General features: G+C 40.4%; 1 protein-coding gene across 8 annotated transcripts in view; it reads left to right on the top strand.

The window, feature by feature from the left end:
- The window catches only part of rps6kc1 (ribosomal protein S6 kinase polypeptide 1), a 148,441-nt gene that overhangs the window by 50,681 nt on the left and 83,121 nt on the right, over positions 1-14,639 (top strand). For 7 of the 8 annotated variants that reach the window (XR_008723922.1, XM_055639756.1, XM_055639757.1 and 4 more), the window contains one exon: positions 5,200-5,571. The exons of the other annotated variant lie outside the window; for it this stretch is intronic. Coding sequence is in view for 6 of the 7 variants with exons in the window: in XM_055639756.1 (XP_055495731.1) it covers positions 5,200-5,571 (372 nt within the window). In the remaining variant the exon portion in view is untranslated. The remainder of the gene's footprint in view (positions 1-5,199; positions 5,572-14,639) is intronic. 8 annotated transcript variants of the gene reach the window in all.

The raw sequence follows: 14,639 nt of genomic DNA, 5'->3' as shown, positions 1-14,639 counted from the left end.
TCTCATCCATATGCCTATCCAATTTATTTTTAAATGATACCAATGAACCTGCCTCCACCACTTCCACTGGAAGCTCATTCGACACCGCTACCACTCTCTGAGTAAAGAACTTCCCCCTCATATTACCCCTAAACTTCTGTCCCTTAATTCTGAAGTCATGTCCTCTTGTTTGAATCTTCCCTATTCTCAAAGGGAAAAGCTTGTCCACATCAACTCTGTCTATCCCTCTCATCATTTTAAAGACCTCTATCAGGTCCCCCCTTAACCTTCTGCGCTCCAGAGAATAAAGACCTAACTTATTCAACCTATCTCTGTAACTTAGTTTTTGAAACCCAGGCAACATTCTAGTAAATCTCCTCTGCACTCTCTCTATTTTGTTGACATCCTTCCTATAATTGGGCGACCAAAATTGTACACCATACTCCAGATTTGGTCTCACCAATGCCTTGTACAATTTTAACATTACATTCCAGCTTCTATACTCAATGCTCTGATTTATAAAGGCTAGCATACCAAAAGCTTTCTTTACCATCCTATCTATATGAGATTCCACCTTCAAGGAACTATGCACGGTTATACCCAGATCCCTCTGTTCAACTGTATTCTTCAATTCCCTACCATTTACCATGTACGTCCTATTTTGATTTGTCCTGCCAAGGTGTAGCACCTCACATTTATCAGCATTAAATTCCATCTGCCATCTTTCAGCCCATTTTTCCAAATGGCCTAAATCACTCTGTAGACTTTGGAAATCCTCCTCATTATCCACAACACCCCCTATCTTGGTATAATCTGCATACTTACTAATCCAATTTACCACACCTATCTGTGTATTTATGTGTGTATTATATATTCTATGGTATATGATCACAATGATCTGATCTGTAGTTATGCCTAAACTATTCTGTCGTGCTGCAGCAAGCAAGAATTTCATTGCCCTATCTGGGACACATGACAATAAACTCTCTTCACATGACTTCTTGAAGCTCATTGGTTTTAATGGCAGTTGAACTGGAAACTTGCTATGTTTTTTTCTCTCTGCCTATGGTTTTCTAATTTCAAAGCAGCAGGATATTTCCCAAATTTACTGTAATACAACCTTTTAGGGAAGACCAGAGGAGCTAGTGGGATCATACATTTATAAATGGCAACACTGGAGGATCGCTGTAGGCAACTGTTGAACTGTTGCTTTACTTTGTGCAGCAATTTAGCTGCCAAAGTTGATATTTGGCGGTATTGTGAGCTTTCGTCAGAGAGAGTTATAGAAAGTTATATTAATTGGATACTAATAGAAACATAGAAACATAGAAAATAGGTGCAGGAGTAGGTCATTCGGCCCCTCGAGCCTGCACCGCCATTCAATATGATCATGGCTGATCATCCAACTCAGTATCCTGTACCTGCCTTCTCTCCATACCCCCGGATCCCTTTAGCCACAGGGGCCACATCTAACTCCCTCTTAAATATAGCCAATGAACTGGCCTCAACTACCTTCTGTGGCAGAGAATTCCACAGATTCACCACTCTCTGTGTGAAAAATGTTTTTCTCATCTCGGTCCTAAAAGACTTCCCCCTTATCCTTAAACTGTGACCCCTTGTTCTGGACTTCCCCAACATCGGGAACAATCTTCCTGCATCTCGCCTGTCCAACCCCTTAAGAATTTTGTAAGTTTCTATAAGATCCCCCCTTAATCTTCTAAATTCTAGTGAGTACAAGCCGAGTCTATCCTGTCTTTCTTCATATGAAAGTTCTGACATCCCAGGAATCAGTCTGGTGAACCTTCTCTGTACTCCCTCTATGGCAAGAATCTTTCCTCAGATTAAGAGACCAAAACTGTACGCAAATGTATTACATCACATACTTCATGGTTTTTTGAGCTAGTTTTCTAAGAAAAAACTGCAGTAATCAAAGCCCGAAAGGGTAAGATGGGGCTGAAGCCCAGTGTTTAGATGTTGTAATGGTTTTTTAAATCATTCTAATAGAATGATTTTCCAAATCCAGTGGTAATGAAACTTTTTTCACTCCTGGTTTTCTTTACATATTTTTAGGATGTTCATAAAGTTGAATAAAACAAACACTTAAGAAATTAGTTAATTTTTAATTTTTGCTCATGTGACAAAATCAATTATATATAAAATGATACACAAGGGAGAATAAGATGAAAATTACCAAAATAACATAATAAAATGTAGTCGAGGATGAATGAAATTTTGTGATAAAGACTCAAGGGTGAATAACACTGAAATGGTTTGAGAAGCACTGATGTAGCATGTTCAATCCCTTAATAATTTTATATGTTTCTATAAGATCTCTTCTCATCCTTCTAAATTCCAGTGAATACAAGCCCAGTCATTCCATTCTTTCATCATGGGAAGTCAACAAAAAGTTATTACAAACTACTAAAACCATTAAGACGACAGGACTATAAAAACAGTAAAAATTAAAAGACATTAGTGCTTTTAATGTCTTTTAATTTTTACTGTTTTTATAGTCCTGTCGTCTTAATGGTTTTAGTAGTTTGTAATAAATTTTTGTTGACTTCCCATGTACAGCACTTTGTGGTAACTGATGTTGTCTAAAAGCGCTTTATAAATAAAGTTATTATTATTATTATTATCATATGATAGTCCCATCATCCCGGGAATTAACCTTGTGAACTTACGCTGCACTCCCTCAATAGCAAGAATTTCCTACTTCTGCCTATCGGCACGGAAGATGAATCTTCAGTGTCCTCCCAAACTTGAAGTTCACACTATTCTGTTTTACTATCCTTTTCTTGATTTTGTTGTGTATACATTTATTCCTAGTAACACATCTTGTAATACATGCATGCAATATGAAGGAGTCACGTGGCAATGCCATTCAACTTTTGTTTCATTTGCATCACTTGAAAGCAATGTTCCCCAATAGAAGACAATTCCCTCCTGATCCTTGCCTCTCCCCCCCTTCTTGCCAGCAATTGCATGAGATGCACAGATATAGGGAATCTGGTCAGTGAATTTAAGGAAAGCAATGTTTGAGCTGTGATGGATTGATAGGAAGGAACAAATTATATGCTTGGGTCTGCATTTGATTTTATTCCCCGTGAGTTGGATGATCAGCCACGATCATATTGAATGGCGGTGCAGGCTCGAAGGGCCGAATGGCCTACTCCTGCACCTATTTTCTATGTTTCTATGTTTCTATCTATATATTGCAGAAATTGCCACAGTGAATTAACATGAAGGTTCTTCTATGTTGCTACTGCGGATCAATAGGAGGAAAGTGATGATATTAATGAAACTGAAAAGAGAAAATGCTGGAAGTAGCAGGTCTCTAATCCCTTGTCACTGACTCCCTTTTGCTCCTGGGCATTGAGCTACTGCCCATGCTTTATTGCTTGATAGGACTTAGACTAATTGTTTTCTCTGGAACGCTAGAGGTTGAGGGGAGACCTGGTAGATGTACATGAAACATGAGAGGCTTAGATAGGCTTGAAACCAGATTCCTGCATTGCTGCGGACAAGAATTGTTTGCACCTCCTCAGAACACCTAATTGACCTTGGTGATTGCCAGCCGTGAGGTTTGTAGCATGGTGTGCAGGCTGGTCACCTTGCCTCTTCATGTCATCTCCGTTCTGCCCTGAATCGAAACGTAGAACAAAGCAGCACAGGAACAGGTCATTTGGCCCACAATGTCTATGCTGAACATAATGCCAAGACCAACTCTTAACCCTCTGCACATGATCCAGATCCCTCTCTTCCCTGCATATCCAGGGGCGGAAAACCCGGGGGGGGGCAGAGGGGACATGTCCCCTCCATGTTTTGAGAGGTGGGGACATCCCCCCCAAGTTTTTGTGATCCCGATTTTAAAATCTCAGTTTTTAGCGCTGGATTGAGCCTCCGAAGCCTCGCGCGTGTGTGTGAGTGTGCGCATGCGCGCGTGGCCACCAAAAAATTGTCCCCCTTCCCCTCCATGTTTTGATAGTGAGTTCCGCTCTTGTGCATATCCATGTGCCTATCCAAATGTCTCTTAAATGTCACTATTGTATCTGCCTCAACCACCATCACTGGCAGTGAGGTAGAAGCACTCACCACCCTTTGTGTAAAAAAAATCTTGCTCTGCACATCTCCTTTAAACTTTGCCCTCTCACCCTAAAGATATTCCCTCTAGTAAATCATATTTTCATCCTGGGTAAAAGTTTCTATCCCATCTATGCCTCTCATAATTTTATATACTTCTCCCCTCAACCTCCAGCATTCTAGAGAAAATAATTCGAGTCTGTCCAACCTCTCCCTGTAGCTAATACCCCCTAATCCAGGCATCATTCTGGTAAACCATTTCTGCACCTTTTTGAAGGCCTCCGCACCCTTCCTGTAATGGGGTGACCAGAACTGCATGCATTACTCCAAATACGACCTATCTAAAGTTCTGTACAGTTGCATCATGACTTCCTGACTCTTGTCAGCAATGTCCCGTCCAGTGTAGGCAAGCATATCATATGCCTTCTCTACTTGTGTTGCCACTTTCAGGGAGTTGTGGACCTGAGCTTCAAGATCCCTCTGTACATCAACGTTGTTTGGGATCTTGCCATTAATTGTGTATTTTCCCCTTGCATTCCACCTCCCAAAGTGCAACACCTCACACTTGATGGGATTAAAACTCCATGCGCTATTGTTTCCCCCCCATTTCTGTTGCTGATCTTATATCCCAGTGTATATTTTAGTGTATATTTTGTGTACATCTTCCTCATCTGTATTGAACATACACTCGCCAGGCTTTGTCCTGTCCTCACCTCACTCCCAGCTTTCCCCTCCCTACTATCATCGGAATGAAGAAGGGTCCCAACCTGAAACGTTGCTTATCCATGATTGAATGATGGAAACAGACCCTTCACACTTCTGTCCATGCTCACCATCAATCACCCATTCACACGAGTTCTATGTTATCACCCTTCAGCATCCGCACCCTACCCGATCTATTCCTCCCATGATTTAGTACACCTCTGTGAGATTACCCTTCATCCTCCTGCGCTCCAAGGAATAGAGTCTTAGCCTGCTCAGACTCTCCCTACAGCTCAGGCCTTTAAGTCCTGGCTACATCCTCATAAATCTTCTCTACACCCTTCCCAGCTTGCCAACATCTTTCCTTCTTTCATTCTTTTACTGGAATTCTTTTACTTGCCTTTTAATTTTCTTCTCTTTCCTTGCCCTCCGTAGAACAAGAACAACCAGGGTTGTCCAGCGACAGTGATATTTTGTCACTGACAGTGGATGTGGATTCTCTCACCGAATGTGATGATGGAATGGCATCAAATCGAAGCTCTCCAACCAGATATAGGAGACCTAACGGCTCCCCCGAACCTAGTGCGAGACCTCGTCAGGACATGAGCAAAGATGGAGCAGACGGAAACAAAGTCTCATGGTCACAACCATTTGGAAGTCTGAAGCAGAGAACTGGGAGAGGTGACTACTTGGTAAAGGCTGGAGAGCAGATAAAGCTGGCTTTGCAAAAGGAGGCAGAACAGGATTATGAAAGTGCCTTCCATTTCTACCAGATTGGAGTTGATTTTTTGCTTCAAGGAGTTCAAGGTGAGTTTGTCAAAAGCAGTGATCATGCAGGTTTCTTGATTATACAGTATACATATACCAAAAGAATAACATTGACGTTTTTTCTCTATTCTGTGTTTCTGCATTTAAAAATACTTTAAAATAGACAATGATTTCTGATCAAACCAGGTTTAATGTAAATTCTGCAAATCTGAATTAAATTATTCACAATTCAAATTGTGCAAGGAATAGAAAACTTTCAGTATCTTCTCATAACACAATTTTAACAGAAAAAAGTTACCCCCTCTTCTCCACTTTGCCCCACAAGGGAAATACAACCGGTTCAGTGACAGATATTGGACATTTTAAAATTGGCATGCTTCAAAGGAATCCGATTTGAGGTTTCTTGTGTTTTCAATTATATGGCATGATGCACAACTTAACCTCACTGCCACCTTTTACATTGATATTTTCACAATTAAATGATCCCACTGTTTGTCCTGAATCCAGCATTGGATGAGCAGAGAATTCCTTTAAGGAAGGCAGAAGACATTATATTCAATCCTTCACCAATTTGATTCTCTAGTTTCATGCGAGTCTGTCCTGTCTCTGGACCAGGCTGTTCACAATCTACCATGTCTTGGACATGGTATTTCATATCCATGATATTGTGATTTTACCCTCTATAACGTCACTTGATTCTCGCTGTGCCATAACTACCCTGCTGTTGAACCTTGCATCCATGCTTTTCCTATCACTGGATTTAATTATTATAATGTTTTCCTCATGAGTCCTCTTCTTCTGCTGCAAGCTTGAAGTTGCTTAAATCCTGTACTGTTTCGATTCAACTTTCATTGTTGATATATACTGGCTCCTCGTTTTAAACAGTACCATAATTTTAAACTATGAATCTTGCTTTCAAACCTATCAGTGGCTTAGCCCTGGTCCTATTTGTAATGCCACATAGTGCTCTCGTGCTTGGAGAAACTTGCTCTACTCTGAGGAAGGGTGTCGACCCGAAACGTCGCCTATTTCCTTCGCTCCATAGATGCTGCCTCACCCGCTGAGTTTCTCCAGCATTTTTGTCTACCTTCAATTTTCCAGCATCTGCAGTTCCTTCGTAAACACTGCTCTGAATCTGATTCTTTTTTCTGTCCTGCATGTAATTGCTCTACCTTCAAAGGCTTTGACTTCAGTGCCCAGGTTTGAAGGTTAGAAATTCTCTCCCCAAACCTCTCAGCCTTTTGTTTCTCAGTCCGTCTTATAATTGCTCCTTTAAGCTTTCCTCTTTGATTAAGCTTTTGGTTGTATGATGATCTCCTTTTGTCTATTCTTGTCTCACGATGCCTTGTGTTTTCCTGTCTTAATGTTGCTATTACAAATAAAATTGTTGTTAAAATCTTCCCATTGCAAACAATGCCTTGAGCTTGATAGAATATCTGAGCTTGGGAGCCTTGTAGAAACTGGCACAATCTTCCCGCGCAACTCCTCTAACATATTTGTAGACAAGTTACATTTTCGAGGCAAATACATTTGAAATCACTAACATTATTGGACCTTTTGATACATTTGACTTACCAAATGGTTGAAGTCATAATTTGATTGCAGACTAAAGTAGAAATCATTTGTATGCTGACCAAGTTATATTCTAATGGACTTTTTGTTTTTAGCCTCTGGTAGTACGGGGGGGGGGGGGGGTTATGTTCTAAAAGATATACAGAAATGCTTATTCTGTGTATTTGTTGGTTCCTGGCAAAGACAACTCGTCAGGTACGACAACAATTAAGAGTTTGCCTAACCAAGAATGGTCACTTTGTTTTGAATATCACACATATAAAATGCCGACACGATTGCAAAATCAATTTTGCAATTGGCCATTTATTTTCTTTATACTTTTAATCTTCTCCCAGCAGACTTTTGTTGATACTTGATATAGAGATAGACCACAATGATCACCTGCTCTTCCTGTGATGTGAAGAGCAATTAAACCGTAAAATACATGCGTATCTCATTAATGAAGATACAAGCTGCACTGTGACATATAGGAAGAGTTTTTATGTTGCCAGTGTTTACAGAATACAGAGGCTGGATTTCAGCAAACTCGGTACGGAGTTGCAAAGAAGGTTTTTGTAAGTTTTAACGAGAGTCGCATTATAGTTACGCTGCAGAAGGAGGTCATCATTCATCCCATTCAGAACTCCTTTGCACCTTAGGTTTGAGGTGAAAGAAAGGAGGTTTTGAGGGGGGAATTCTTTCTGCATTGGTATCTGGATAGACACAAAATGCTGGAGTATCTCAGCGGGACAGGCAGCATCTCTGGAGAGAAGGAATGGGTGACGAGAACCTTCTTCAGACTGATGTCAGGGGAGTGGGAGGTACGTAGATAAGGAAGTATAAGGTGTGAAAACAGGACAGGGAATGGAGATCAAGGACAATGTAGAATAGATTATTGTTAGTTGGAAGAAGGTAATAACAAAGCAAACAGAGATAAAATGTAGTCGGAGACTGTAAGACTGGTCGGAGAACTGGGAAGGGGGAGGGGATGATGAGAGAGGGAATGCAAGGGTTACTTGAAGTTAGAGAAGTCAATGTTCATACCACTGGGGTGTTAGCTGCCCAAGCGAGTTGTTGTTCCTCTGACAATGGAGGAGGCCCAGGACAGAGAGGTCAGTGTGGGAATGGGAGGAGGAGTTAAAGGGTTAGTAACTGGATGTCTGCCTGAAGAGCTGGTGGAGGCAGATATTCTCAGGTACTTGACTAGTCAAAGCATAGAAGGCTCTGGACCTGATGTGGGAAAATGAGATTCGTGTAAATGGGTACAATAGTTGACTTGGACATGATGGGCCCGTGGAGTTGTTTCTACTCTGCTTGACTCTATGATTCAGTGACAAACTCCTAACTTCAAATGAATGCAATGTCATACTTCTTCTCAGGCTAAGAATGCTCAGAATGTTATGTGAGGATAGAATTGGGCCATTCTCCCCATTCATAGTACATCTACATCTAGGAGTTAGATGTGGCCCTTGTGGCTAAGGGGATCAGGGGGTAGGGAGAGAAGGCAGGTACGGGATACTGAGTTGGATGATCTGCCATGATCATATTGAATGGCGGTGCAGGCTCGAAGGGCCGAATGGCCTAATCCTGCACCTATTTTCTATGTTTCTATGTTTCCATCTAATATTTTTATATCCAGAACTCAACGTGTTATTTTCTGAATTTTTAAGCAATAAAGTAATTGGGAATTTAGTTAATCTGACAGTACTGGGGAGTTTTCAAGCAATCTGTTTACTCGATGTTCAACTTTACTTGGACAGCCACAACTGTTTTGCAGTGCCGGCAGCAACAGTTAAAGTAAAAAGCGCCTTTGAACAAAAGCAGGGCGTCCCAAGACATTTTGAAAGGTTGAAAGGAGAATTGCACTGAGCAGGTGGTGACACATAAACAGAAGAGAAGTCCAAAGATGAGATTGAAAGGGGACATTTTAAGGAGTCTTCATATGGAGTGGCTACGTTAGATTTGGAGAAAATGTAAAAGCGGGCAGTCGTGATGCCTGAAGCCTTTTCAGAGGTGGTGGAGGGGAGTGTACAGTATGCTTTTAATAAAACGATTGTGTTTTGTAATATGGCTGCCGCATCTTCATTTTGTTTGCATATTTTTTATCATTTGTTGGATAGATTTGCAGTGCTGTAGAGCAACAACACGTTATTCTCATATATAAGTAAGCACAGTGGTTGTTGTGTACAGCATTCACATTGCTATCTTGCTGTTAAATGGGACGGTACCAGGAATCAAAGATTTTTTACTTCCATTTAATATGAAAGAAAAATATGACTGATACTTTAATTTTACTTGCAAATAGAACATCTGATTGATAAGCTTTACACATTGATTTAAATATGCTGTTTTCAAATATGATTTTATTCTGCATGTAAATGAACTAAGTGAGTCAATTTTAGCAGGAGCACCAAGCAGTACAATACATTATGGAAAATGTTTTTCAATTAATAGACTAATTGTAATCATTACTGTAACTGCTTGGAAGTAAAAGGGAACACTTTCATAGAATTTGCTGGAGCTTTTTGTAATTTTGATGTTGAATAATGACAGGGGGGAGACATTGCTGTGTGCACTCTATGAAATTTGAGTTGCAAGAGAACTGCATTGGTTGAACCATGGCAAGTTATGGATGCCCTTTTTTTGTACTGAATATGCAGAAAATCACTACTTGTGCACTATCAAACATTAAGCTACAGTATCATCATTTAGAAGAAAACAGCTATAATTATGATCGCATGCATGGGCTTAGTATTAAATGTGTTAATTTGGTATGACACGTTAATTACCTGCTTCTCCAGATGTTTAGTGTATTGTTGTGCACGCAGTTTACAAAATAAATGCAGTAAAGTTGAATGAAAATAAAATAAGCGAGTGGTTTCTTGCCTTAATATTTTCATTCAAGTGAAACTGTATGAGTTGCAGCTGCAGCGACGCTAATGCAAGTGAATGGTTACAGAAACAACAAAGGTTGCCATTAGGAGGCTTTTGTCCAAATGTATTTCCAGCTGATTTTGTCCTATCATACATTCACTATAATGCCACCATCATTGCTACTCCGTGAGACAATTTCAAAGACTTTGTTGCTGCTCTGATTCTGTTTTCTGCAAAATACTAGGTTTGTTGGGGGGACAAAAACAGCAACATTCGGAACCAACATAGTATGTTTATTTTGGTTTGAAAAATAAATTACAGCCTGTAAGCTTCGTCTCTACGATGTGAGTCCTGCACCAACAGCTGAACGCTGCTGCTCTACCTGACACGCGAGCTGCCGCACAAACCTTGGTGGCTATTCATCTGCGGGAAGCCATGAGGATCATCTGGAGCATTGAGACCAATGTGGCTTGAGTGTCTTCCTGTGCTTGACCACTTTGAATCTCCTGCTGTTCACAAGAAAAGGGGGCGGCATGGTGGGCACAGTGGTAGAGGTGCTGCCTAGAGGCGCCAGGGACCCGGGTTTGATCCTGACTACGGGTGCTGTCTGTGTGGAGTTTGTACGTTCTCTCTGGGTGCTCTAGTTTCCTCCCACATTCCAAAGATGTGCAGGTTTGTAGGTTAATCGGTTTCTGTGAATTGTCCCCAGTGTGTCGGATTGAACTAGTGTTCGGGTGATTGTTGGTCGGTGCAGACCCGATGGGCCGAAGGGCCTGTTTCCACACCATACCTCTAAACTAAACTAAACTAAAGTAAACTAAACTAAACTAAAAACATTTTCCTTAAATAATGTTTATCGCTGGTGGCTAGTGATGTGCACTCCCTGACAAAGGACATTAATTAATCTGCTGGGAGAACATGCCTGGAGCTCGACAAATAAATGTGGGCCCCACCTCTCCTCTTGGTGGCACACCTCCTGACTGTCGTAAACATCACCGACCACAACCTTGCAACTGACACGAATGATGAAGTCCCAAGTTTTAATCTTTCAAGGAAAGCCCGGATAACCCTCAGCTGCTTGAGGACAGGCCAGTGAAGATGTGACTGGCTTCCCTACAGGCGCTACATGAGGAACAGCACAGATCAAAGATTATAGAGCAGAGCAAGATAGACCACTCTTCCTAAATCCAATGGGCTGACGTGTAGTACGTAACGGAACGTCACGGCCGCCATTTGTTTATGCCAAACGCGACATCTTTGGTAGCGGGGACGGGTTCCACAGTTATACAATCTGCTCTTACATCAGGTCACAGGGAAAAGCAAAGATACTGGAGGCTCCTCTAGTATCTTTGGGGGAAGAGGACGTTTCCTCCACTCCTGAGTTGATCCAGGACTGATTCTCGGTCCCCCCCGGTACCAGATGAAGTTGGCCGGCGGGAGAGCCTCAAGCGTCTGCCCGTGGTCGGCGCTCCCGAGGCAGCGGGCAACGCTCCTCTAGTATCTTTGGTGTAATCCGTTCCAAAGATTGATCCGCTCTATCATCTTTGGTGTAATCAGTGTTGGAGGGAACAGTGTTTTATATAGCATCGATCACGTCACATATTTAGTTAATATTATTGTAAAATGTATTAATATTAATGTAAATTGCTGCTCAATAAAATGATGTCATGTCATACCCATGTCATACTACACTTTTTTCGCAGAGTGGCGCATCTTGCTCTGATCTATAATCTTTGGCACAGATTGTGTGCCTGGCCACCTTGACCCGGCCATAACCCACATGGTGAGCCCCATGCCTTGAGCGAGCCATCTCTGGTGACAGCACATCCACTTACACCGCAAACACTTGAATCGATTCAACAAATTACTAATGTTGACCTCAGTTTAGCCAGCCTCCCTGAACATATTTGATGAACATATTTAATATCATGGAAATGCAGATGCTGGGTTATACCAAAGATAGACATAAAGTGCTGGAGTAACTCATCAGGCCAGGCAGCATGGCTGGAGAATGTGGATAGGTCGGTACCCTTCCATATTCTTATGTGAAAATATTTATTTTGTGTGCAGCATATGCCTTCTCATTTGCATGCTATAGAATTCATTTGCAAGAGTTTTTGCTACTTTGTTTAATCTATCAATAACTCTTTGCAATGTAGTGCTGCCACTTTTGCGGCTTATCTCTGTGTCATTGCCAAATCCAAAGGATGGCTCTCCATCCCATCAGCTCCGTCATTTAAATGCTGCAGAGTATCAGCTGCTTTTCTGATCAGTTTAAAAAGAAAATTGAGGCAGGTTTCTGAGGAGAATCTTGAGAGATGTTTTCTGCTGATCACTTGTTTTTCTCTCTTGACAGTAATTATTTCTTCCCTCTATTTGCTTCTGGGTCGGTTTCTATGGTTAGAGAATTTTTATGAGGAGGGTGCGCTCCTGTTTGAGAAAGTGTTTAACATTCTGCTTGACATCTGCAGCTCACTGATAAAATTCAAATGAAGCCAGAATCTGAAAATGGTTTGAGTCTCCCAGCTGTGGCCTTGAATAACATTTGAAATCAGCACTCCCCTCCTTGTTACTTTGATATGTTCAGAATATATTCTGATTTCAGCAAGTGTTGCATTTACACACTTGTATCAGCATTAGCTAAAGTGTATGGGGGTGGAAGTTTATAATTTGCTAAACTCACATTGTTGCAGCATATGTGTGTTGTACTCTCTTCTGAAATTCTGCTGTACGGAAGTCAGTGGGAGCGAATTTCAGAAGTGAATTTCAATGTGCAGCTACTAGACGTTGCACTTTTACACGACCGAGGATGAATTTCTACCCAATGATGTCCTGTTTAGAAAAGAACCTCTTCCACTCAATTCTGCAGTTATCAAGGTAATCATTCTCCCTTATGTGGCTGATCAGATGCATGTAAGCACGTACATTCATCTTGCCAGTTTGGTGGTTTTGTCACATTTTAGTTGTCGGGCTCCTATTTTCCGAAAATTATAAATTATAAATTATAAATGATTAGTTGCGAGTCCTCTTCATATGAAAAGGAATGCAGCTTTCCGGTTTCATATATAATCGCACAATTTATTCATTTTGGATCTTTAGTTATTAATTTGCTGAAATTTGTGAAAACAATTTCTTTCCTTTCACAATTTCCATTGCCTATCAATTAATGATGTTGTAGTTAACTGGATAAAATGCAGGTTAATTTAGCGTTTAGCTAAATCAATTGCTATTCTGTGAAAAATACAGAAAGTACTTTTATCTGGTCACTAGTAAGTAACGTTTTCACCTTATAAATTGATGAAAAGATCAAATTATTTTTTGTCTTCACTGGATTATAGCCAGGTAGAGACTATTGTTCACCTGTGGCTGAACAGTCTGATTTTTAGCTGTGATGAGGAAATTGCCCGTACCAAGTATGGTATTTTAATGTGTGACAATTACAGGTGAGCATGTCATCTCCCAAAGTAACAAAATTGAGCAAAACTCTCAGTAAATATGTTCGTCTGACCGGAGGGATATTGGAAATTGCATTGGTGATTAAAATCTGTGGCATTAGAGATCTGTTATCCTTGTTAGCCTGATGAAGTATTGTTGGTCTACAAAAGGGAAGACAATCTTGCTTGTTTAGTTGATCCCAGCTGTGTGTCTGGCTTTTTTTACTGGTGTAACAGTACTAAGGCCATCATTGTTAAAAAGATGTAGTTAAAAGCACTCAGAGTTCGAGGCCTTCATGAGCTTGTCACATGCTGAATATTTTAGATAGACGCAAAAAGCTGAAGTAACAGCAGGTCAGGCAGCGTCTATGGAGAAAAGGAATAGGTGACGTCTCGGGTCGAGACCATTCTTCAGTCTGAGAGTCAGGGCGTCTTTTTAATATGGAGTTTTGAATTTCTGCATAGACATAATATATAAATTTTAAAATAAAAAATAGAAAATAAAAATTGTTTGCTTAATATGTTTCAAGGATTTGTGATTGCTGAAATTAAAAGTCAGGGAAGAAGGGTAGTCCGGAAAAAGATTTGGGGCATTGGTGTTAGCAATGTAGAATGCAGTGAAATTAAGTCTTTTTTTTAATTGGAATGGCTTTCATAATCTAAACTTCACAAATGAATCCATCACCATACAAAATTAATGTGGTTTTGCCATGCCTCTAAGTGTCTAAAATTTGAAGATTATTGTAAAAAGGTTTTTATTGACAATACACCTTTGTTAGAAATATAAGAGTGATGGTGAGGGAAACAATTTCTGCAGAATAATGTTACTATTAAAAAAAAAAAAGCAATGGAGCCACTATTCCTGTGGATGGCAGTAACAAATCCTTATTTAGTCAGTATATTCCTTGTACTGTCAGCTACAGAAAACCCTGACGTTTGTTTTCAGAATTTCAACTAGTTAAAGTGACTGCTGGAGGGGCAAAGACAGGTATATTGCGTCGTCATGGAGTGTTGTACACATATCAATAAAGTTACATACTTTTATAGATCCCTTTGCAAATAAATGCCTCGTGCTACAGAATCTACTCATGTCAATGTACAACATTTAAATTGACAAAATATCAGGAAAATTGGTGGTTTCAAATAACATGCAACAAACAGCATGCCGTTTGTGGGGGAAAAAATAATGGGCATTGTTTCAAAATGACAAAAGGAATAAAACTCTTCCAATGTGTTACATTGCAGTAT

Source organism: Leucoraja erinacea, chromosome 8 (genome assembly GCF_028641065.1).
Source record: "Leucoraja erinacea ecotype New England chromosome 8, Leri_hhj_1, whole genome shotgun sequence".
NCBI lineage: Eukaryota > Metazoa > Chordata > Chondrichthyes > Rajiformes > Rajidae > Leucoraja > Leucoraja erinaceus.
The sequence above is the reverse complement of the archived record's forward strand: the minus strand, read 5'-3'. Positions and strand labels throughout refer to the sequence as shown.